This window comes from Sciurus vulgaris (genome assembly GCF_902686455.1).
Source record: "Sciurus vulgaris genome assembly, chromosome: 10".
NCBI lineage: Eukaryota > Metazoa > Chordata > Mammalia > Rodentia > Sciuridae > Sciurus > Sciurus vulgaris.
In genome coordinates, this window is record NC_136470.1 from 18,638,624 (window position 1) to 18,661,065 (window position 22,442).

The window sequence follows — 22,442 nt, forward strand, 5'->3', positions numbered from 1 at the left end:
AAGAATGAAAAGTTAGTGGCCCAGCACTATGGTATACCTGTGTCCAGGCTACCTTGGAGGCTAAATGGGAGGATGACAAATTTAAGGCCACTATGGGCAACAAGTCTCAAAAATGGTACTGGTAAGGCCAGGCATTATGCACATCTGTGTTTTTTCCCAGCAACTGGGGAAGCTGAAGCAGAGGGATGACAAGTTTGGAGCCAGCCTCAGCAATTTGGTAAGACCATGTTTCAAAATTTAAAAATATGGCTCAGTGGTAGAATGTCCCTGGCTTCAAGACCCAGTACTAAAAAGAAGAAAATAAAAGGAGTGAAAAGGCAACTTTAGGAGTTCAGCTACAGATCTTAGGAAATCTGCTTAGTGTTTATAGTGTGTGTGTTTGTGGGGGGTGGGGTGGTTCTGGGAATGAAATACAGGGCTTCATACATGCTAGGCAAGTGTTCTACGTTGAGCTATGTCCCTAGCCCAATTTTTATAATACCTTTAAGTAACCTTATAAATAGTACACTTTAAGTAGAAAATAGGTGATAAAATTTAGCTTTAAAATAGTCTGCCTTCAGTCTTAAATTTTTGTTGACATACATTTTTCATTTGTTTTGATAACAATTCTTAGTAGGAAGTATGGAGACGTTTTATACTATAGTATGTCTTAATTTGCACTTTTTCCCCCAAAATTTGGTCAAATAAAACTCTGGCGAATATTAAAAATCAAATAAATATTAGAAAGTACCAACAAATGAGAGTTTATCGTTTACCTTGAATCTCCTTACTAGTTTTTACTACCAAATGTGTTCTGAAAACTTGTAGAACAAGAGACAAGATAAAAAATTAAAAATTAAAATTTGAATTTATAAATCTTATTAGGAGAATCAATTCCATATGGAAGGAATATTATAAATAAATGTATGGGAAGGGGTGATTATTAACAAAATGATCAGAGCTGAATTTGAAGGATGCATAAGGAAACGGAAGAGGATAGTGGAACACATGGCTGAATGGGCAAGTTGTGACAATATGATATGTATGTGTGGCAGGGAGAGCCTTTAATTCCAGGCCAAAGAATTTAGACCTTGGTAATAGTAAAGAGTGAAGGTTTTTAGCAAGGGGAAAGGAAAAAAAGGAGAAGGGATTTGAAATTGTCCAGTACAGTAAACAGGCAAACAGACGGGGTGGAGGAAGGGATACAGGGAAAAGGAGCCTTTAAAAATTGGATAAATTAAAATGTAACTGAAAAGTTATTTGAGAGAAGGAGGACCCAGAAATCAAAAGGAGAGATAGTAACAAAAACCTGAAATAAATGGATTTAGCTAGTGACAGAATCAAGCCAATGAATGATGGAATTGGTGAATAAATGGGAGGTTTACACGGAGAGATTTTAAAGATAGAATGATGGTAGTAATAGAATTTAAATGCATTCTTCATGGTTAGCTTTAGTATTTAAAAAAATAAGATTATAGATTTGAGTATCTGGAGGATGAGGGGAGAGGGGATGAGCATGCAATGTCCTGCTACTACATTTAGACTAGTACAGGAGAAAGGGAAGACAGAAAGGCATTATAAATTGTGAGGCCAGAGATTAAGGAGGTTGAAGGGAAAGTGCGACAGAAAACCAGGAGAATTTAAATGAAAGGAATTCTGAGGGGGGCGGTGGGGAAGGGGATGGCATATGAATCACCCTGGATTGGATAGACCTGGTCCACAAACCCTGACCCCTCACCAGCGCTGAACTTGGCAAGATACCAACACTGAGTTGGTTTCCTGATCTGTAAAATGATGACATTGCCCACATTATACCATCCTTGAGAGGAATGGAACTTTATACACCCTCACCCCATCCACCCCCACCTCTGACATATGAAGTGTTAAATAGTTTTTCCTTATTTTCAGAATCCCCCTCCCAACATGTGAGATGTTGGCAGGCAACCAAGCTGAGAGATGAAGAGATTCTAATCTTGAGCAGATAAAGAGCTAGCCTTGCAGCTACAGATGGTGAGAGGGTGTAGTTTCCTGGGTTTTACTAAACAACAATAGGTGGGTGACTCTTCCCCTACATTGTTAACTGGAGCTAAAAAGTTTAAGAAGTTCAGTTTTTTTAAAAAATTTTTTATTAATAAAGACTTTAATCAAACAAAGCCAGCTGTGGGCTGTGAAGGAAGTTCTTTGTAAAGTTGTATGGAAAAACCGCCCATCTTTCTAGATTTAGTTAGGTTATACCCCCAACTAAAAATAAAGTGAATCTACTTACAACAGCAACAGTTTTAAAACACAAATTGTTATTAATGATTCTAGAACCCTAATCTTTATGCAACACAATCTCACTGCAGGAAAATAAATCAAAATGTTCTAAGAATTACAATGGAGTTTTACCAGTGGTTCATATTCAAGTTCATAAAACAATAACAAGTCACAGTAACACACACACACACACACACACACACACACACACGAAAACAGCCCAGACACCAGTGACCCACAGACATCTTTTAATAATTAGAAAATTAGTTCTCACACTATATCCTATGTGTAGAAGAAACCATTCTTTACATGATGATTTTGACTTGGCTATATACAATAATATACTGTACAAGATATATTTGGCACAAAGACAGATGTTTACACTGCATAAAGTGAATTGTCTGGCCTTTGAAGCTTTTCCTCTATTAGCAAAGTTAAGGCACTCAAGTTTCCTCTCAAAATATGGATTTGTATTGTTTAAATTAAAGCAGCTGATCTTATGTGATGGTATGTGCGCCTGATGAGGCATCTTTGAGTCATCTATCCCCTTGGCACCTAGCAGTGCAAAAGGAAAGCGTTCCTCAAATCAAAGCAAAACTTCTTGTTAAAGCATGGGCAGCATTTAGCCTGATTTGTAAGAATCAGTTTATAGATAGGTGTTTTCTATCATTTGCCACCAGGAGTTGGAAAACTGCTTTTAGGCCAAATCCTGTTTGTGCTTGCCGCATTTCTACTGGGATACAGACATGCCCCTTATTTTGGCTGCTTTTGGGTGACAGTGGCAGAGTCTAGTAGTAGCGGGAACCATATGGTTTAAAATCTATCAACTTGCCCTTTATAGAAAGTTTACTAGTGACTAACAGTGATAAGTTGACCTTTGGGGCAGAAAATGTTATAGAAACCAGAAAGGACTCTAGTGAGAAGCATCAAATGCCACAGACAAATCAAAGGATGCAGGCCGATAAAAGGCATCTTCCCAGTGACCTGGTGTCCAGGTCCACATCAGACATTCAGTGAGTGCTTAATCATTTGTTCAGTGAAAACTGGGACTCTGCTACTGGGTGGAAAGAGTGGATTCCTCTGAAAACGACTTAATGGTGACCAAAGCTGTCAAAGGTCATGAATCAACTTTTCATCTAGATTTTCCTGGGATAACAGGACATACTCTAGCCATATTTTGTTTTTAATACCAATTAAATAATCAAAAGCAGTTCTAAAAGCTACGCTTTTTAAACACAGCTTAATACTCTTACTATTGAGTGAACTGTTGGAGTTTTCATATTCTAATACTAGCTGGAGGTTTTTGTGGTTAATCAATTCAGAAAACAGATGGTTAGACCCATTTTTTATTTCAATCATCATTTCTCAAGTGCCTTCTATGGCTCAAGCAGGGTGCCAGAGGCAGGGAGTGGCAGTAAGTTAGTTTACTCATATTTTATTTACCAGACAACCACATCTTTTCTTGCCACTGCTTTGCCATAAGGATTGATAGCCCTCTGGCTTTAACAGCAAAGGATTCGCCCTGCTCAGAATTTCACTGCATGATTTTTAGAGATAGAGATTTGAAGCTACTACTCATGCAGCAAAAGGTATCTGCAAAGCTGTGCAAGCTCCATTGTCGAGCCCTGATGTCAAAGTCATGGAGTCTCTTCAAAGGAGTCTTAGAGAAAAGAAATAACAGCGAGCAGCAGTGGGGGTGAAATAAGCCTCTTGGATTTGTATTTACCTCTCAAGATTATAAGTAACACACACCAGGTGAGTCCTGTGCACACCTGTGAGCTCTGATCATTTACTGTTTCTCTTTGTTACTTTTGGTTCTCAGAAATGATAGTAAATACAAAGTGCAAATCCTTGAGTATAAGACCCAACCTCACTGCCTCCGTTTTGTGGATACATTAGTGATAAATGAGCAATTGAATAAGGATTATGTTATAAAGAAGATTCTGGTGGAAACGAGACCAGAGATTCCTTTTGCATCTGTCAGAGTATTTTCTGAACCCCCTAAATAACACTTTTGCACACAGGGTTATATTTGCATGGTCTGTGGATTAACTTCACAATCATTATGATGTAGTAACTTTCTCTAGAAGTTAGGACATTAGTTAACATTTTACAAATCACAGAATATTTCAAGGTAATTTGACTCCTGTTCTTTAGTCCAGACACAAGAAGCCAGATCATATTTCAGGTGACAGAACTGTTTGCTTAAAATAACAATTTCAGGTGAGTCAAGTCATAAAAAAATCATAATGAAATATCAATTTCATTTTGTCATGTACCCCTTTGCAAATTAAGACAAAGCAGAGTTTTATAATATTTTAATAACTGTGTAACAACTGTGGTTTTGGTGTATCTCAAAAGTTGAATTCTTTTAAATTATGAAAGATTTTGTGTGCTTGAAATCCTAGGGAAAAAAAGAAAACAAATCAAGGTTAAATATAATGTACTAATACACATTTAAGGAAGTACATAGAAGTCTTATAAATATCAAACTACATCCACTATAAGAATCATAGAGATACAAACCAGCATGTATTTAATTAAATCTAATTTATGGGGATTTAAGTAAGTAAATACTAGAAGACAAAGTATTTGAAACTATGTCTAGAAAGTAAGGAAGCAAGACTGGAAGTTAGAGCAAGAGAAATATCGTCAGTTAGGGGTATGCTACTGGCATCTATCGGGTCAGAGGCCTGAGCTGCTACACATCTTCCGGTGCACAGGGCAGCCTGCCACAACACAGAGTAATGAGGCTCAAAGCTGTCAGGTTGAAAACCCAGCTGAGTATAAAGTAGAATTGAAAGGGACCAGTTCTGAGATGATGATGGCCACCAAGAGAAAGAAAAGGAAAAAGAAACAGTCTTTTCTTTCAATTTAGATAACAATATGCCTCTCAGTTTGATGGGATGGGATTATTTTGTTCCATAAATTATAGGAATGAGTATGAAGTTGCACATTGCTTGTCCCCTAACTAAAGAACAGTAGGCTTTCAGTGTTGTAAACTACATAGGGATTTCTGTGATAGATTCTGGAGTAAATGAGTTAAAAAAAATCAAATTTTTATACAAAATATGTGAAATGTTTATGGAGCAGTAAATGAGTGTTAAATATTAGTGCCTATTAGAGTCACAGTATTTAAAATACTAATGTCTGTTCCCCACCCCAAGCTTTACTGAAAGGAAATCTAATAATCTCTGCTCTGCAGTACTAAGGAATTCTGGGAACCTTCTGGTTTTCAAACAGTAGTTAAGAACTTAAAAACATTATAAACTCCCCTTCCCTCACTATATTCCTGAAAAAAAAAACCCAGAAAGTTCAATGTCGCTTAAAGTACTACAAAATGTAAGCAATGATGTTTTCTAAACCATCAGAGTTAGATCTTTATTGCCTTTCTAGGACTTCTTAAATCCTTTTAGCCCTGGCAGAGGATATTTCATGTCCTTAAATTTTCCAAGTGTCTTTGAATAACCAAAGGCATATTCTAGAACCATAGATCTGCTGGTAGTGATCTATTCAAAGAGCTAGGAAGCAAGGAACCTGGTTCCAGCTCCCCCACTATCATCCTGCAAGAACTTAAATCTTAACCTCTTCATCTGTCAAATAGCAGAAAACTGCAGGCCTAGTGATCTTTTAAAAAATTTTTTTTAATTTGTTCTAATTGGTTATATATGACAGTAGAAGATATTTTCACACACTGTACACAAATGGAGCACAACTTCTCATTCCTCTGGCTGTACATGGTTCTGAGTCACACCAGTAGTATAATCACACATGTGTACAAGGTCATAAAGTCTGTCTCATTCTACCACCCTTCCCATCCCCACCGCACCCAGCTCCCCTCACTCCTCCCCGCACAATCCAAAGTTGTTTCATTCTTCCCTAACCACCCCCCACTATGGATCAGCATCCACTTATCAGAAAACAATGGGCCATTGGTTTTTTTTCGGATTGGCTTATTTCACTTAGTATAATATTCTATAGTTCTATCCATTTACCTACAAATGCCATAATTTCATTGATATTAAGGAGGCAGACTGATAATAGAAGACACCATGAGAGAAAAGAATGATATAATAAAGATCACTTACTTTACTGTACTTACTCCACAAAACTTTTCTCCCCAGTGGGGGAAAGAAACTAATGTTCACTTAGATCCTTCTAGATGCCAGTAGTAGACACTAATACAAAGTTCATTAAAAGTGAAGATTCACAACTTCCACACAACTGCTTCATTTCCCTTCCCTATTTATATATCCTGTAAATATGCTTATAAAATACTCACATTTTCACTCATTGTAGGGGCTTTAGATGAAGAACTACCCTTCCTGTTTGTGGAAAATAAAAGAGAGTATTTATTGCATTATCACCTCCCATTCTGAAACACTATTCTCATTTAGTCAACATTACCTCCATTCATTTTACCAGCAGAAAGATGAATATTTATCTTAGCCAATAACTATAATTGAATTTCTTGTATTTACCAACAACATTCACAGAGAAATCCATGCAACAAAGTACTCATGTGTGTGAAGTTCTGTGCATCTAAATATATGGTTTATAGACTAAAGAGTTTTGTGCAATTATTACTGTGTAATTTTTTTTTTTTTTTTTTTTTGGTGCTAAGGATTGAACCCAGGGTCTTGGGCATGCAAGGCAGGATTTCTACGAACCAAGCTATATCTCCAGCCCATTACTATGTAATTTAACATTAACATTAAGCATTTTGAAAGCTTAATTATTGTAATCTAAAAATTCACTTTTATCCATAGAAAGTTTTACATGGGGACTGGGATTCCATTAAAAGTTCAATAAATTTTGAAAGATGTAGTTTAACAAATAGGAGGAAAGGTGTCAAGGAATAAAGATATTTCTTTCCAGAATGCCACCTGGTTTTGTACGACATTAATTCAAGGACGTATAAAGCCCCTTCGCCGCTTGTATAATGTGAAATCTCTCTGTTCAAAACCCTCCAGTTATTTTCATCTTTCTCAATAAAAGTGGAAGTCCTCCTAACTGCCTGGGGGTCAGCAGTGGGATGGGGTGGAATGATGGCTACACATTCAGGCTGCCCCGCTCTTCTGAACTCACCTCCTTTGCTACTCCTAGTCATGATAACTTGGATTTCACCCTGGATTTGTACTGGGATATTATGAGGGATGGGGCCAGGCATCTGGGAACAGGAAATCAATGGTAGCTAAGTCTTCAAAAGATGTAGATGACAGTGTATCTGAAACCATGGCAGCTGGGAATAGAGGAGAGAGCCCTTAGACTCACAGTATGGACTGCCATGTCCATATGTACAGGAAGGACAGTCACACATCAAGCACACATAAACCAGGACTTTGGTGATCTCATTCATATCTCATATACCAATGAGTCCTACATTTCTATCTCCAGTTAAGCTATTTTCCCAAACTCTAAAGTTGAATATTCAGCTACTTACTGATTAGCTATACTTGGAAGTCTAATAAGCTTACTGAGTATTAAAATTCCAAATACCCCAGACCTCTTCACCTACCCCACCACCACTTCCAAGGCCACTCCTCCTAAAATCTTCCAAATTTCCATAAATGGAAACTATCCTTCTCATAACCTTGAAGGTACCTTCCATTGCTTTCTTTTTCTCTCAGCCCATATTCAACAGATCAGCAAATAGTTAAAAATATATCCAGAATCCTATCACTTTCAACATCTCCAACGCTGCTGCTTTGGTACCAACTGCCATTCTCTTTCTTCTTTTTTTAATTGGCATATTATTATGCATAATAGTAGATTCATTATGCCATATCTATAGGTGCAAATAACATAATTTGATCAGTCTCATTCCCCAGTACCTTCCCTTTCTTTCTCTTCCCTCCCACAATCCTGCTGCCATTTTCTCTTGCCTTGAGTACTGTAGTAGCTTCCTAACTGGTCTATACACTTTGACCCCTTGTTACCTCATAGTTAATTCTAAACAGAGCAGCCAATGTGAACTTTAAAGAATTAAGTAAGATCACGCTACTTTTCCACTCATAGCCCTCCAGTGATTTCCTATCTTAACTGTGTACCAGAACTTAACTGCTCAAAACTTCCTGGAAGGCTCACCATACAATCTGACCTATTCTGTGTACTCATCTCCTTCGCTCTGTTTCCCATATGCTGTTCGAGTCACACTGGTCTCCTTGACATTCCTTGCACATTCTAGGCATGCTTGGTCTTGAGCTCTTCCACAGTTTGGATCTTGAATGTTCTCCAAAGGTCCATATATTGAAAGCTTGGCTCCTAGCATGTAATGCTCTTGGGAGGAGGTAGAACCTTTAGGAGGTGGGGCCCAGTGGGATACAGTTAGTTGCTGAGGGCATGCTCTTTAAGGAGATATTGGGGGCTTTGTCCCTCTTCCTCCTCTTTCTTTTGCTTCCTAGCCATCATGAAGTCAACAGACTTGTCCAACCTCATGCCTCTGCCTCAACATGCTACCTCACCCCAACCCAAAAGCAATCAGGTCAGCTGTTCATGGACTGAAACCTCCAAAACTGGGAGCCAAAATAAACATTCTCTGTCTTTAACCTGATTGTGCTAGGTATTTGTTATAGTAATGAAAAGCTAGCTCACTTGAGCTCTTTGTTTCCTGCCCTCCATATGAACACTCTTCTCGTGGAAGAGTGATGCATAACTTGCACTCTCACCTCCTCAGGTCTTTCTCAGACATTACCTTATCAGTGAGGCCCTTCCTGACTACCCTATTTAAATTGATAATTTTCATTCCTACCCTGCGCACTCCCTATCCTCTTACTTGCTTTATTTTTCTCCATAGTGCTTAACACAATCTGACATACTGTATAATACACATATTTGTTGACTTTTCTGCCTTTCTCTACTAGTATGTAAGCTCCATTAAACAGTATTTTGTGGACATTTTTGTGTACTGCTGTTTTGCCAATCCTTAGAACACTGTTGCCAAATATACAATTAAATGTAAAAAATGAACAAGTAAAATTTTATTTGAAAAATTTCAATTTAGCAAAATGTAGTAAATGCATATATATTTTAAAGTAGTACTAAGGGAATGCTTATGAAGTCAAATTAATGCCCATGATTCTTCTCTTGGTAATCACTCATCATTTACAAATAGGCATGAGGCATGAGGCAGAATATATTCTTGATGTATTTGAATAACTCCCTAGAAATAAACCTACGGAAATAACCCAATATCCTACTCTTGATTGTAAACAGATAAATAACAGAATATTAGTGGATATAGGGAAAGGCATGCATTTGAAGAAAGTATACTTACTGGAAGGAAGTTTCTTCTACAAAAAGAATAAGTATATAAATCATTAATGCAAGAATTCATATGGGATGACAGATTTATTTAAAGACGAGTTTGCTTAATATCTTTTTAATCTCAATTCTCACTTGCTGACATTTGTACCTTCTAAATCAAGGGTTGGCAAACTTTCTACAAAGGGTCACACAGCAAATATTTTAGGCTCTGTTTTCCCAGAGGCAAAAGTAAGGATACTACTTAGGTACTTATAAGAAAGGAAACAAATTTCCAAAATTTTTATAGATAAAATTTAAAGTATAATAATAAGGTCTTATAGTACAAGTCTACTAGTTAGAAGAATGGAATTTATTGTGGCGGACAATATTTCTCTTAATTAAGATTCAAAGTTAGTGTTTCCTATCAGTAAGTAATTGCAAATTTTCATCTTTAAAAGTTTGGGGGCCTCAGAAAATCAGGTGGGAAATCAGATTTGGCCCTGAGTCAAAATTTGCCAATTTCCGTCCTAAACACAAGTTAAAGAATATGATTATTTTGGGTGGGTTTTCTCCAAGAGGAAATGTGAATACCATTATTAGCTAATAACCCTTAATATAAAAAATGATGCTTTAATTCAGTATTTTAAGAAAAAAAATTGTTTGCCAACTCCTCATTAAAAATACTCATACGGATATTCATTAGACATATAAATACAGACTACAAGAATTTTGAACGAGTAATCTTAATGCAGTACTTTCACAGGTGACCAGCAGGGGGACACAGATAGATTCCATTCATAAACTTACATTATACTGAATTTAAACTGAAGCACTACATACAAGAATAATACAGTTGTTCTAATTTATGGGGAATGTTCTTGAATCCATGCTTATGGAAACACTTTATTACATTCAATATCTATTTATAAATATTATTTAAAACTCCTCAAATTTAAATTTTATTTTGGTACAAATTATTTTAAAACCCATATTCTAAAATTAATGCTCTTTATAAAACAGTGGGTCTAAAATTTATTCATGCTATAAATTTATTTATTATTCCATTTAAAAATTCAACTTATACACTATTGTTAAAGGATCTGATGGAGTTCTGCAGCTTTGAGATAATTTAAAGACTGGAAATAAAAAAATATATTAAGAGAATAAGACATTATTTTTAAATTTCACCCATTAAATCAAACCTGTTCTATTGTCAAGAGGTTTAACTTGAAGAACTAAAACCTTGCTCGAAAGCATCTCCAATAGTGTAGGTTTCTAGTTTTGATTGAACAATGCTCTTCTACAGTTGTGTTAAACTTGACTTTCAACATTTCACTGTTTAACACTGATAAAACACTTCTCTTGTTTGTTTCAATCAAATGGCTTATAAAATTTGAATATTCAATTCCTAATTTAAAATAAGAGGATCTTTCATGCACATAAATATACCACAATCCATGTTGAATATCTGTCTCTATACTATGCCACTCTAAGGATGCCACTCACACATGCTATGGTATTGCTTAGAATTTTCTAAACATATTAAAAAAAATTTTTTTAATTGTAGATGGACACAATACCTTTATTTTATTCATTTATTTTATGTGGTGTTGAGGATTGAACCCAGTACCTCACTCATGCTAGGCAAGCGCTCTACCACTGAGTCACAACCCCTGCCCTGTCGCTTAGAATTTTTCAATGAGGCAGCTGTCTTTTTTCTATATGGTTGCCCAGATGCTTCATAACCCACTTGCATATTACCTTGAACATCTTCTTAGAGCAGAAAATCAATGAAAAATATTCCCCAGAGCTTGTTAGGACTTTTTAGGAGAAATAGCATCTCATAAGAAGACTATATCCAAAGGAAATTGTATATCAAAGAAGAGTGAAATTCACTTACTTGAAAAGTATCCTTTTCTCTGAGCATAGCACACACCAAGGCCACACACAGAAATCACTAAGGTCACAACTACTACAGCTGCTATGATGCCACTTATGTTGAGATCATCTGGAAGTGAAATAAACCATGCGTAAATTCACATCACATGGATGGACAGACTTCATCATTACAATGAAAGGGCTCAAAAAACTCCCCTTTGGGCTGGGGTTGTGGCTCAGTGGTAGAGCACTTGCCTAGCATGTATGAGGCTCTGGGTTTGATCCTCAGCACCACACACAAAGAAACACAAATAATAAAATAAAGGTATTGTGTCTATCTGCAATTAAAAAAATAAAAAAAAACAACAACTCCCTATTGCCACTATGCTAAAAAGCATAGTTTCAACCTTTGAAGCCTGTTCAACTAACTCAATTCCAAGGCATAGCACAAAACTATGCATGCTAGGCAAGTGCTATTGACAGAGCTGTTTTTCTTAAAATTTGTGTATCTTAAATTTTAAAAAGTTCTGTGATCAAGAAAGAAAATACCTGGCATTCTTTTGCATTCATTTGGAAATGTAATAATTCTTAGAGTTAAATATCAGGTTGGAAACTATCTTTTTTCCATATTTTTATTGGTGCATTATAATTGTACATAATGGTGGGGTTTGTTGTTACATATTCATACATGCACACAATGGAAACAATCTTTGAAGTTGGATGAGTTGAAATATTCTGTGGCTCCTCTGCCCCAAACTTTATGTTAAATTCTTCTGTATCATCCTGTGTGCAATTTCACAAATAATGAAAAACTCAGTCTCCAAGAGCACATTTTCCAACTGCTGTTCTACAAAACTGTCAGAAAGACCTTCCTTCTTGAATTTATACAGGTTGTGTTGTATGTATGTGTGTGTTGCACACATGGCCATGTACATATATGCCACTGAATTGTTACTCAATGAAGTAAACACACTTTTCCCTTTAATAAAATGTTATCTCTTCTCTACCCTAATACAAGTAGATTTTTTTGGACTCAAGTTTGGAATTACTACCAAGTTACAAACCTATGAGTTTTTTTCTGGATTGATTCTATTACCCAATAATTAGATTATTAAACTTCCAAGTTTAATACTCTTGCAAACTGGACATTGTATCAAAGATACCCTTATTCAAGTCATTAATAAAATGATGAACATGACTTTGTTAAGGAAAGATCTATGTAACAGACTGGTAAGACACCTTCCTTCATATAGCACAATTTATCAGCATGCCTGGAATATGTGATTCAAGGATGTATAAATCCATCCTAACATTATTAGGTCACATTTCTCCATCCTGACTATAGGAATTTCATGACCCACATTCTTGTTATTTTCATACTTTCTATGTATTTATTAAAGAAGTGATCCCTAAAGAGTTCCTTTTTCCCCCCAATGCTGGGACTTAAATCCAAGAGACCCCATGCATGCTAGGCAAGTGCTGTACTACTGAGCTATACCCCAAGCCCTTTAAATTTTTTTTTAAACAGGAAACATGATAATCTTTCAAAAGGCTAATTTAACCAGAGTAGAAAACATCAATTATTACTTGGTATAGACTCAGTTCATATTTGGTGGCCATTGAGAGGTCAAAGTCAATGAGATTCTGCTATATATTTACTTGAATGAAAAAGAGAAAGGAGGGCAAAAAATCCACAGTAATCAGAATTAGGTAAAATTAAGTCAATAGCTAAATGAATTCCTGAGAACCAAACCATGCCTGCCTACTATTTTTTTGTAGTAACCAATGAATTTGACATCTACAAAGTGTTCAAATCTAAGGGCTATCATTCGATTTAAAAAAAAACCCTATACTTATAGTTTGTGATGAATTTGACATCAGTGAAAGATTAACCCTAAAAGCAAACTCTGACTTGTCCTGTGAGTGCTAAATCACACAGTGGATTTTATGTTATTTTCTTCAATGGAATAGAAGATAGAAAAATAGTAAGTTAGAGATAAGCTGTTTTCAACCAGTTGCTCTTTTCTTTAAGATAACATACAACTCAGTGAAGAGAAAATGTAGCAATAAATATGAAAATATTTTTGTATTCTTTCTTTGAAAAAGAAAGCAGCCACCATAAAAGGAAGGTGTCATTATTCTAATTGAAAGGAACCAAACTGTTAAAAGGCTAAGGAGGAGGCTGCACAAAAAGGCAGCCTGGGAATGATCAGCAAATTCATGTCTTATTTTACTTCTATGCTTCAAAAAGAATTTCTTTAAGAGAGTTAACAGATTCTGGGTTTTCATTATAAGATATCAGTGGTATTTCACAAAGAACACCAAGAAAATGAATTCATGAATTTATATGTTTTTCAAAAGATGTAAATTAACAAACCAAAGTCATGAAACACTTAGGCTCAGTGAATGAGCATTAAACAAACTAATTTTAATATTTAAGCTAACTTATACCTAGAAAGAAGATGCACAGAAATCATGTATAATAACTGGGGAAACAAAATTTTAAATTTGCACACTCATATCTGCAGTCATCTACATGCACTGAAAAAATGAATTTCTGACTCCATGAAGTTAAGGATCAGTTCCTGCAACCAGGCCCACCCTCAGTATTCTGTTTTAGGGTACAGCTGTCCTGAGTGAACTGCAACCCCTGGCTGCCATTTATAGCACATCCCTTCATCACACAACAATATTCAAAACACTGGTTCTCACCACAAGTGAGAATTAAATCAAAATATTGAAAATTAAATTAAAAATAATAATATGCTTGACAATTCATATAACTTAGAAAATATTAATTGCTAATTTTATTGGACTCTAAGAACGTTATTTTGTGATATGTAGTATATGTGTGGCAGTTATATTTTATAGCAACCTAGATGCACAAGTATTCTACATGTCTTTTTAGAGCAACTGCTCTGCCATACATATAATTAGTATTTCAGGGTATTGAAAAAATTATCAACAACTTGTAAACATAACTGACACTTACATAATGTTCACAGTGTGCTACTACTGTTCTAACACTTTCAAACATGGAGTATTTTAATCTTCATAGCAGTGCTGTGAGGAAGATATATTACTACTTCCATTTTTGGGGAACTAAGGCACAGAGATTTAACAACTTGCCTAAAAGGATTTGTAGTGGCAGAGTTATAAAATGGAACTCCCATACAGACTCCTGAACCGAGAGCAATTTACAGTCTACAAGACACTTAGCTTTTGTTTGAACGATTACTCAGAAGAGCATATTTTAAAAACACTTGAAAAATTAAAACATTTGTTAAATATAAAGCTGAATATTCTTGGCTTGATTGGAAGATGGATTAAAAATAGCATTGCTGCTTCTTTGTAATATCAAGTTAATTTTTTTCAACATTACCACCTATTTATCCTTCAAATCACTCAACCCTTTCTTACCCCTTGCTCCTTCTACCCCTGAACACTGCACTCTGTAACTGCAAACCATTTACCCCTCCAATATCTCAAGCTTACCTACTTGCATGCGTTTCCCAGGACACCTGCTATGTCCAACAGAATTTTGGGCTTCACAGAAGTATTCTCCACTGTCGAGCTTGGAAATAGTGTTAAATTGCTATTTGTGGAAGGAAAAAAATAAATATATATTTCAAAAGTACAGATTTCTAAGTAGGCTCCTAACAACCATGTCCCTTGGATTTTATCATTAAGCTACTCTTTCCTTTTTAATGATTCAGAACTTTATATCTTTATTGTGTTTTAAAATATCTACCATAACTTCAAGGAGTAAATAGCTAGACCTCCTGTTTAATTTGACAGAAAAAGATTTAAGTGTATATGAAGTTGGTTTTGGTTCTGTGCTCTTTCTTTTGTGATCCAAAGAAAGCAGTACGTTTAGGACGGCAGTGGGCATTTTGAAAAGTTTACAGCATCCAGTAGTAGCATTTCTAATTCCTGGGAAGCACCACTTACCAATGATGGCTTCTATGCACTTTCTAACTCAAAAGCAAATTCACTGCAGCAGAAAATAATGAATATTTTCTATGAAGAGCCAAAGTTACCACCAGGAAGTAGCTCAGGGCCTAGGAAATCTTCATGGTGCTGTTTACAGGATTATAAATTCTATCGATTCCAGAATTTTTGAAAATTCTGTAAAGATAAAGTTCACACCTTTCTCCTTCTACTCCCTGCCAAGACAACTGAAGACTTCGATATGATAGACTTCATGATTTGGAGTTTGTAACCTTGGATAATTTCTGGAAAGAATGAAAGCAGACAGGAAGGAAGGAAGACAAGGGAGGAGTGAGGAGGAGAAAGAAAAAAGGAGGGGGAGGGGGAGGAACTCTGTCCTGAACACCTCGAAGGATCCTGCCAGGACCTGTACAGAGGGTGTGGGGTGCTCAGAATTGTTCTTTCATTACCCTCCTGGTCCTACACGCTACTGCAGAGGTCATTGCTGACCTCAGCCATGGGAGCCAGGAACCTCTGAGGAGCACCTCCCCACTGTCTTGGATCCTTCTGGAACATGTGTTGCTAAGATAGCCAGAGCTTTGATCCGTTAAAACCTTTCCTTTTTCACATTTCTTTACCCACTTCCTCTGTCCTCTTTTTTCAGAATACTTCAACGTGGTGGGACAGAAAGCCTTTCCTGGCTTCTTTTCACTTTATGGAATCATCTTCCCTCCCCAGAAAGCCAGAATAATTTTAGAATCTTCACCATAAACTCAGGGTCATGGTAATGGATAAATAATAAGTTAGACTAAAACCCAAAATGATCTTCCAGCCTATTATAATTGGTAACTGAAAGGAAGTCATTGGCATTCATACACTGGAGTCTTTGTTTCTCACAAAAGAAGCCATCCTAGTTCAAGGCAGGGCACTCCTTTGGCCTCAAGGTATTTCAAGGGTTGAGGCTCCTTGAGGAAAGTGAATCTATATCATTTCAGACTTGCCTTGGGGCTTTTATCACCTGCTCTGAGAAAAAACAAATTTGAAAAGTAAATTTAGCACAGTGTGACGACAGGTTTTCTGCCCGATTTCTCAGTGTAAAATTGCTGGGACCTGCTGACTGCTAAAAGGGCCAAAGCAGAGCCTTATTCAAGGTGTGGTCCCCTCTACTGATATGCTTTATTATTTAGTTACTGCATCAAATTTCCTTATTATGTATCAGAAGATTTAAGTTTTAAATATTTTTGTGTGCTACTAGGTAGAAGGAATGAAAGGATTTCACACTCTCCTTTCAAAAATTCACAAAATTGTTATTATTACTTCTCCTTTAAGTTTTTTTTTTTTTTTTTTTTTTTTGGATACTAGTGCTTGTAGTGATCCTGTGATGCTAGAAATCAGATCAGATATTTTAAAATTGACATATAGTGTTATTTTGTTTGGAAAAAATTTCAAGTTCATTAACTTTGTGTGTGTGGGGTGGGTACCTGGAGATTAAATCGAGGGCTGTGCACAAGCTAGGCAAGCATTCTACTACTGAATCACAACCCCAGACTTTTTTTTTTTTTTTTTTTTTTTTTTTTTGGCGGTGGTGGGGATTAGAACCTAGGACCTATGTACTTGCAAGGCAGGCACTCTACCAACTGAGCTATCTCCCCAGCCCATCCCCAGACTTTTTAATTTTATTTTGAGACAGGTGTTCAAGATGGCCTCGAACTTAAGATCCTCCTGCCTCAGCTTCCGGAGTAGCTGGAACCACCACGTGTGCCACTTTAGCTGGCTCAATGACCTTTCGTTGTTTCCACTTCTAGCCACACAAAAAAGTAAAAATTCTCTTTATTCTAAATGTCATGAACTTTAAAGGGCCTACTTAGAGGTTTTCCATTAGGAACCCTAGAAAGGTTCTTCGATTAGAATATTTTCAAGGAGGAAACAATCAGAAAATCTGGGACTAAATTTAAAGTAATAGATAATTAAGTCACAGAGACACTGCTGATGAGCTAGAGTCATGGAGAAGTTTAATGATCTAATGGGTTGACTGTGGTCACTGTTTTTACAGGCTTAGCGCTGGAGTCAGGGTTTACCCAAGTGAGCTTTAATTCATTGCCCCTGTGTTGTTTATTGTAACTGCCCTTAGTAATTTTCCAGAACAGAAAGGCAGCTGTAAAAAAGTGCAGGATCTATCATCAGAAAGTAGGCTTTGCCTGCCTCAGGTCACCGGCATAGATCTTGTGTGTTCAGCTTCCTGGTTCGCTGGACGGTCTTCTCATCTCACATAGTAATTCTTCCCATTACTTTTTGGTACGGGTACCACCATCATCTTCCCTGCTACCCTCTTCTCTCTTCTCTTAGCAAGCAATGGTATCAGTCTTCTATTCCCCATGTTATGGTTTGCATATGAAGTATCCCCCAAAAGTTTCTGTGCAGAAGGTGAAGTGATTGAATTGTGAGAGCTATAATCTAATCAGTCCATCCTAGTTTGAATGGACAGGTGGTAACTGTAGGCAGGTGGGGGCGTGGCTAGAGGAGGTGGGTAATTGGGGGAATGCCCTAGAAGAGTTCCTTTTCCCTTGCCCCCCGCCCAGCCCCCATTTCTTGACTACCATAAGCTAAGCAGCTTTCCTCCACTACTGCCCTTCCAGCATGATGTTTTGCTTCACCTTGGTCCCAGAGCAATGGAGTCACCAACCAAGTACCAAACCTCTGAAACTGAAACAAAATAAACTTTTCCTCCTTTAAGTTTTTTTTTCTTTTTTTCTTTTTTTTGGATATTTTGGTCATAGCGACAAAAGGCTGACTAACACATTCCATCATCTTAAGTTCTAATAATATTTTTATCCAGATGCCAGACAGTTATTAGGTCAATACTTGAAATGACCTTACCAGAGTTCCAGATTTCGTATTCATTGTATATGAGCTGTTGGTGCTTTGTGAGCCAAGTTTTGGATTCTCCAGTAAACGGTTACCATCCTTAAACCATGTATATTCAGGAGCGGGAATCCCTTCCTTATCTTGACATCGTAGCTCTACCACAGTTCCACTCAGAGCAGAAGAGGGTACTTCACAGGATGGAACTGCTGGAGCCACTGAATAACGGAAGTCAAACAGTACTGGTTACATAAAAGCTGAACATGGGTTTTAATAGCCAGTAAAAATGTACTTACAAAGCTCTTATAATAGAGACTGGCTATTTATTCAACAGACCCATCTCCTTTATTCTTGGGCACAGCAGTAGAGCACATTTGCCAGCCTGTTTGCTGCCAGACAGGGTCATATACATGAGTTCTGGGCAATGGAGTGTGGATAAAAGTTATATAGCCATTTCCAGGCTTGACCTATAAAAACTCCCTGCATTATTCTCCATTGAGTCCCTCCCCTTGTCCCCTCCCACTACCAACTAGTTGTCAACATCCATGTCGACCTTGGACAGCCATGTATTGAAGATGCCAGACCTACATTCAAATGAGTCTGATTATTTCATGAAGTAGTCATTGGCTATGCCACCACCTCTTTCCCAAACATTTAGGCTTTACTTCAGTGAGAAGGAAATTTTAATTTTGTTAAGTCACTCAGAGTTCAGGGCTCATCTGTCATAAAAACAAGCATTATCTAATTCAGTAAATATTCTTTTTTAGTTAAATAATCTCTTCTATTTTCTCATCAGTGATATAATGTCTATTAACAACTGTATTCAAAATAAGTCAGATATTGTGATGGGTTGACAGATCTGGCTCTATGAGAATGTTATAGGCCAGACTCTAAGGGAAATGACTAAACAGACTCCATTTTGCTCTGAGACTCCACGTTATGTAGGAAATAAGCTTCTCCCATGGGAACACCTCGCCTCTATACCCATCATCAGTTACTTAGTGTGACATGTTTAACAATACAGAATGATAATTCCTATGTAAAGAAAAATTGCTCTTTTTTGATTCCTCTTGCTCTTAAGTAATGTACTATGTAAACGGTGATTGTGTGGATATTAGTAACCATTTTTTAGTTTGTACCTAGGTAAGTGTTGCTGGCTCTTTGCGGTTCCAAAATCCATGGATATTTGTCACCGCCTGCAGCAACAACTTGCACGGGTCTTATGGGTGGTGGAGTGGAAACTGAGGCACTTCTATCTTTCTCTTTAGTACACTGCTTTCTTGCTTGTTTACTTATAGAGGAAAATGAGGTTTACTTGCTTTGAGAGGAGAGAGAGAGAGAGAGACTTTGCTTATCAGAGAGAGAGACTTTGCTTAAGAGAGAAACTTGCTACGCCTTAAAGTCCTGCATCCTGTGAACTAAGGGTAGGTCCACCCAAGGTGCCCTAGTGATGCGTCTCAGTTTTCCGTTCGCCATCTGCCTTCCACCGCTGCCCCTACTCGCTGCTGTGTTCTTTCTTCTGGCTTTTTTGCTAATGGCTGCTGTGGCATGTCTTCTCTGGCTACTGCCGCGCCGCGTGTCTTCTGCTACTGCTTTTCTTCTGCTAATGGCTGCTGTCCGTGTTTTGCCCTCTGGCTGCTTCTAATGGCTGCTCTGTCTCTGTCTCGCTCCGCCTACGCTTATATCACCTCCAGGACGAGGAGAGCAGGGCCACGCCTCTTACGCAAAGATTAGGCGAGATGCTCTGAGCAGGCAATTAGTGCTCCAGAACACATGTGCATACATTGTGTGCGTGGACGAGAAAATCACCTGAGTGTGTTTATGTCTATTAACCTCCTCGCTGCCGATGTGATCAGGCGCCATCCTGGCGCTGCCAACATGGCACAGCCCCCAACAGGTAAGGGTCATTTTGACCCACTTCCCCCTCTCTCAATGATCTCATGATGTTAATGTGTAATTTCGAATCATAGCAACAGACACTTATGATTAATGTAATTTTTGGTATAAGAACCCCTACAACTCTGTGGTCGGGGCTGTTCTCCCAATAGCCATTTTTTGGGGCACTGTGTGAGACAGTCAGCCAGCCAGCTTAATAAAGATTCTCAAATTTGGACTTCTCAGTGGTGATCCGTCTGTTCTTAAGTTGCGCCCCATAACAATATGATGACATTTTTTCAGGCCTGGTATGCAACCAAAATCCTATTCTATCTATAATTGACCAAGTTAGAAAATACCAGCTCCTGGAAGTAAGGTTATTCTGATCTCTGGAACTTGGAAAGTAAAGCAGATTTTATTAGGTGACCCCCAAATCCCAGAAAACTCAGAACTATCTGATGTAGGAGAATTCTAAGATGGTCCCCCAGGATTCCTTTCTTTGGGGGTACATGCACATTCTCTTAGTTATTTAGTCAAACCCTCATGTAGTTCTACTGTGGAGGGATTCTGGAGATGTAACTAAGGTCCCAAGTTTCTGATCCCAAGATAGGGAGATTTCATAGATGGCTTTGACCTAATCATATAAGCCCTTGAAAGTCAGAGAGCTTTCTCTGCCTACTTATATAAGGGAAAGCCGGAGATATAAAGAAAAAGAAGGATACAACAAGGGACTGTGAAGCAAATATTCTTTAGTTAATTATGAAGTTAAGTTAAATTACAGTATAGTTGTTTGCTTAAAGATTATTGTTCTTTTTTTCTCCAAAGTGTATTATCTCAACACTTGTTATGTGGTCAGAAGTGCTGGTTTACTGGCTGGTGTACCACCATGAATACATGGGACCACCACCTTAGCTGGGATTGATTTGGTGGTATCTCTAGGTTTTTGTTATGGTACCACTACTTACAAGTCATGAGTCTGAGAATTCTCCATCTCCCCAAATAAGAACTTCTCAGAACAGCAACTCTATTTCTTGGAATTGAAACTGAACCTGAAACTGGTGCTTCTGGTGCCTGACAGACAGTGTTGTTCCTCAGCATTCCACCCAACGGGATTTTAGAGAGACACCTGTACCTCAGTGCTGTATTTTCACAGTTCTGGTAAATAACCCTAGATGTTAGTGCTACTTACTTTTGATGTCTCTGAATATATTTTATTGACTAGATCAAAATTGCGTTCTTAAATCAAAATTTGAGAATTCTATTTTTAAAATTTATTTGTTAATAAATCACTACACAGTATGCTCTCAATTTATATTCTTAATGTTTAGGCTCAACTAGAGAACTGACTTTGTACTTCAATTACCGGGAACGCTGGTTTCCAACTTAGGTTAACTGAATTTGCTGCTGACATGTTGAGTTTGTTCTTTAAAAATATTTTTCTTTCTGTCTTTCCTCCCATCTTAGAAGAACAGACCTAACTTAGTGAATGTATTAAAGAAAATGTATCTATTTCAGAGTTGACTTTAAAAGTTTAGCTTTTTTCACTTTATAAAACTGTGAATATGAGTGTGCCAGCAGCATACAGTATAGCTATAACACTTAAATAAATTTTACTTTTTCTTTGAGCCTAGGCCTTTTGAAATCCATCTAAAGTTGTCTTAAAATACCATCTATACTTAATGATTATAACAAAAACAACTTTTTGCATGATATAAAATTACTTTGATTACAAAAGGCATATTTGGCTTCAGCAATGAGGAAATGTACCACTTATTTTAATATCTATTAAGTATTTAAAAAAAAAAAAAAAAAAGAAGGATACAACATGCTTTTGTTGCATTGAAGATGAAAGGGACCAAGTGGCAAGGAATATAGGTGGCCTTACAAATCGAGTGAAGCACCCAGCTTATTACCAGCATGGAAGGGAATCTCAGCTTATACCACGAGGAAATACAATTAGCTAACACCAACCATGAGTATGGACATAGATTTTTCTCAGAGCTTCAAGCCAGGAATTAAGCCCACGTAACACTTTGATTTCAGTTTTTTGATAATCCTGAGTAGAACCCAGCCCTGTTGCTGGACTTCTGATCTATAGAACTATGAGCTAAAAAAAAAATGAGTGTTCCTTTGAGTTGCTGAGTTTGAGATAATTTGTTACACAGCAGTAGAAAATGAATACACAGGCTGAATCTGCTGCAAGGTTTTCTGAATTAAATTTTCTCTTTACTTGCACATCACTAGTATTTCAGGAGGAGCCTGAACAACATAAAAAAAAGCAAAAGGAGCTATTTCATTTCCTTTACTTGGTAGCTTATGCTAACACCAATGACGGATAAGAGATCTGTTCCTCTACCAACTACTGTCATGAGCTAATAATGTGCACCACTAATTAACCATCCTGACTATAGAGTTAA

At 37.2% G+C, this 22,442-nt stretch overlaps 1 protein-coding gene across 2 annotated transcripts in view; it reads right to left on the reverse strand.

The window, feature by feature from the left end:
• Window positions 1-2,100: 2,100 nt before the first annotated feature.
• JAM2 (junctional adhesion molecule 2) overlaps window positions 2,101-22,442 on the reverse strand; it is a 63,922-nt gene continuing 43,580 nt past the window's right edge. The window contains exons 5-10 of one of the 2 annotated variants that reach the window (XR_013757216.1): window positions 18,166-18,368; window positions 14,854-14,953; window positions 11,381-11,488; window positions 7,324-7,477; window positions 6,518-6,560; window positions 2,101-4,639 (exon numbers count right to left, since the gene is read on the reverse strand). Coding sequence is in view for 1 of the 2 variants with exons in the window: in XM_079100326.1 (XP_078956452.1) it covers window positions 4,607-4,639; window positions 6,518-6,560; window positions 9,512-9,527; window positions 11,381-11,488; window positions 14,854-14,953; window positions 18,166-18,368 (503 nt within the window). In the remaining variant the exon portion in view is untranslated. Of the gene's footprint in view, window positions 4,640-6,517; window positions 6,561-7,323; window positions 7,478-9,511; window positions 9,528-11,380; window positions 11,489-14,853; window positions 14,954-18,165; window positions 18,369-22,442 lie in introns of both variants that reach the window. The other variant, XM_079100326.1, reaches the window with a different exon arrangement.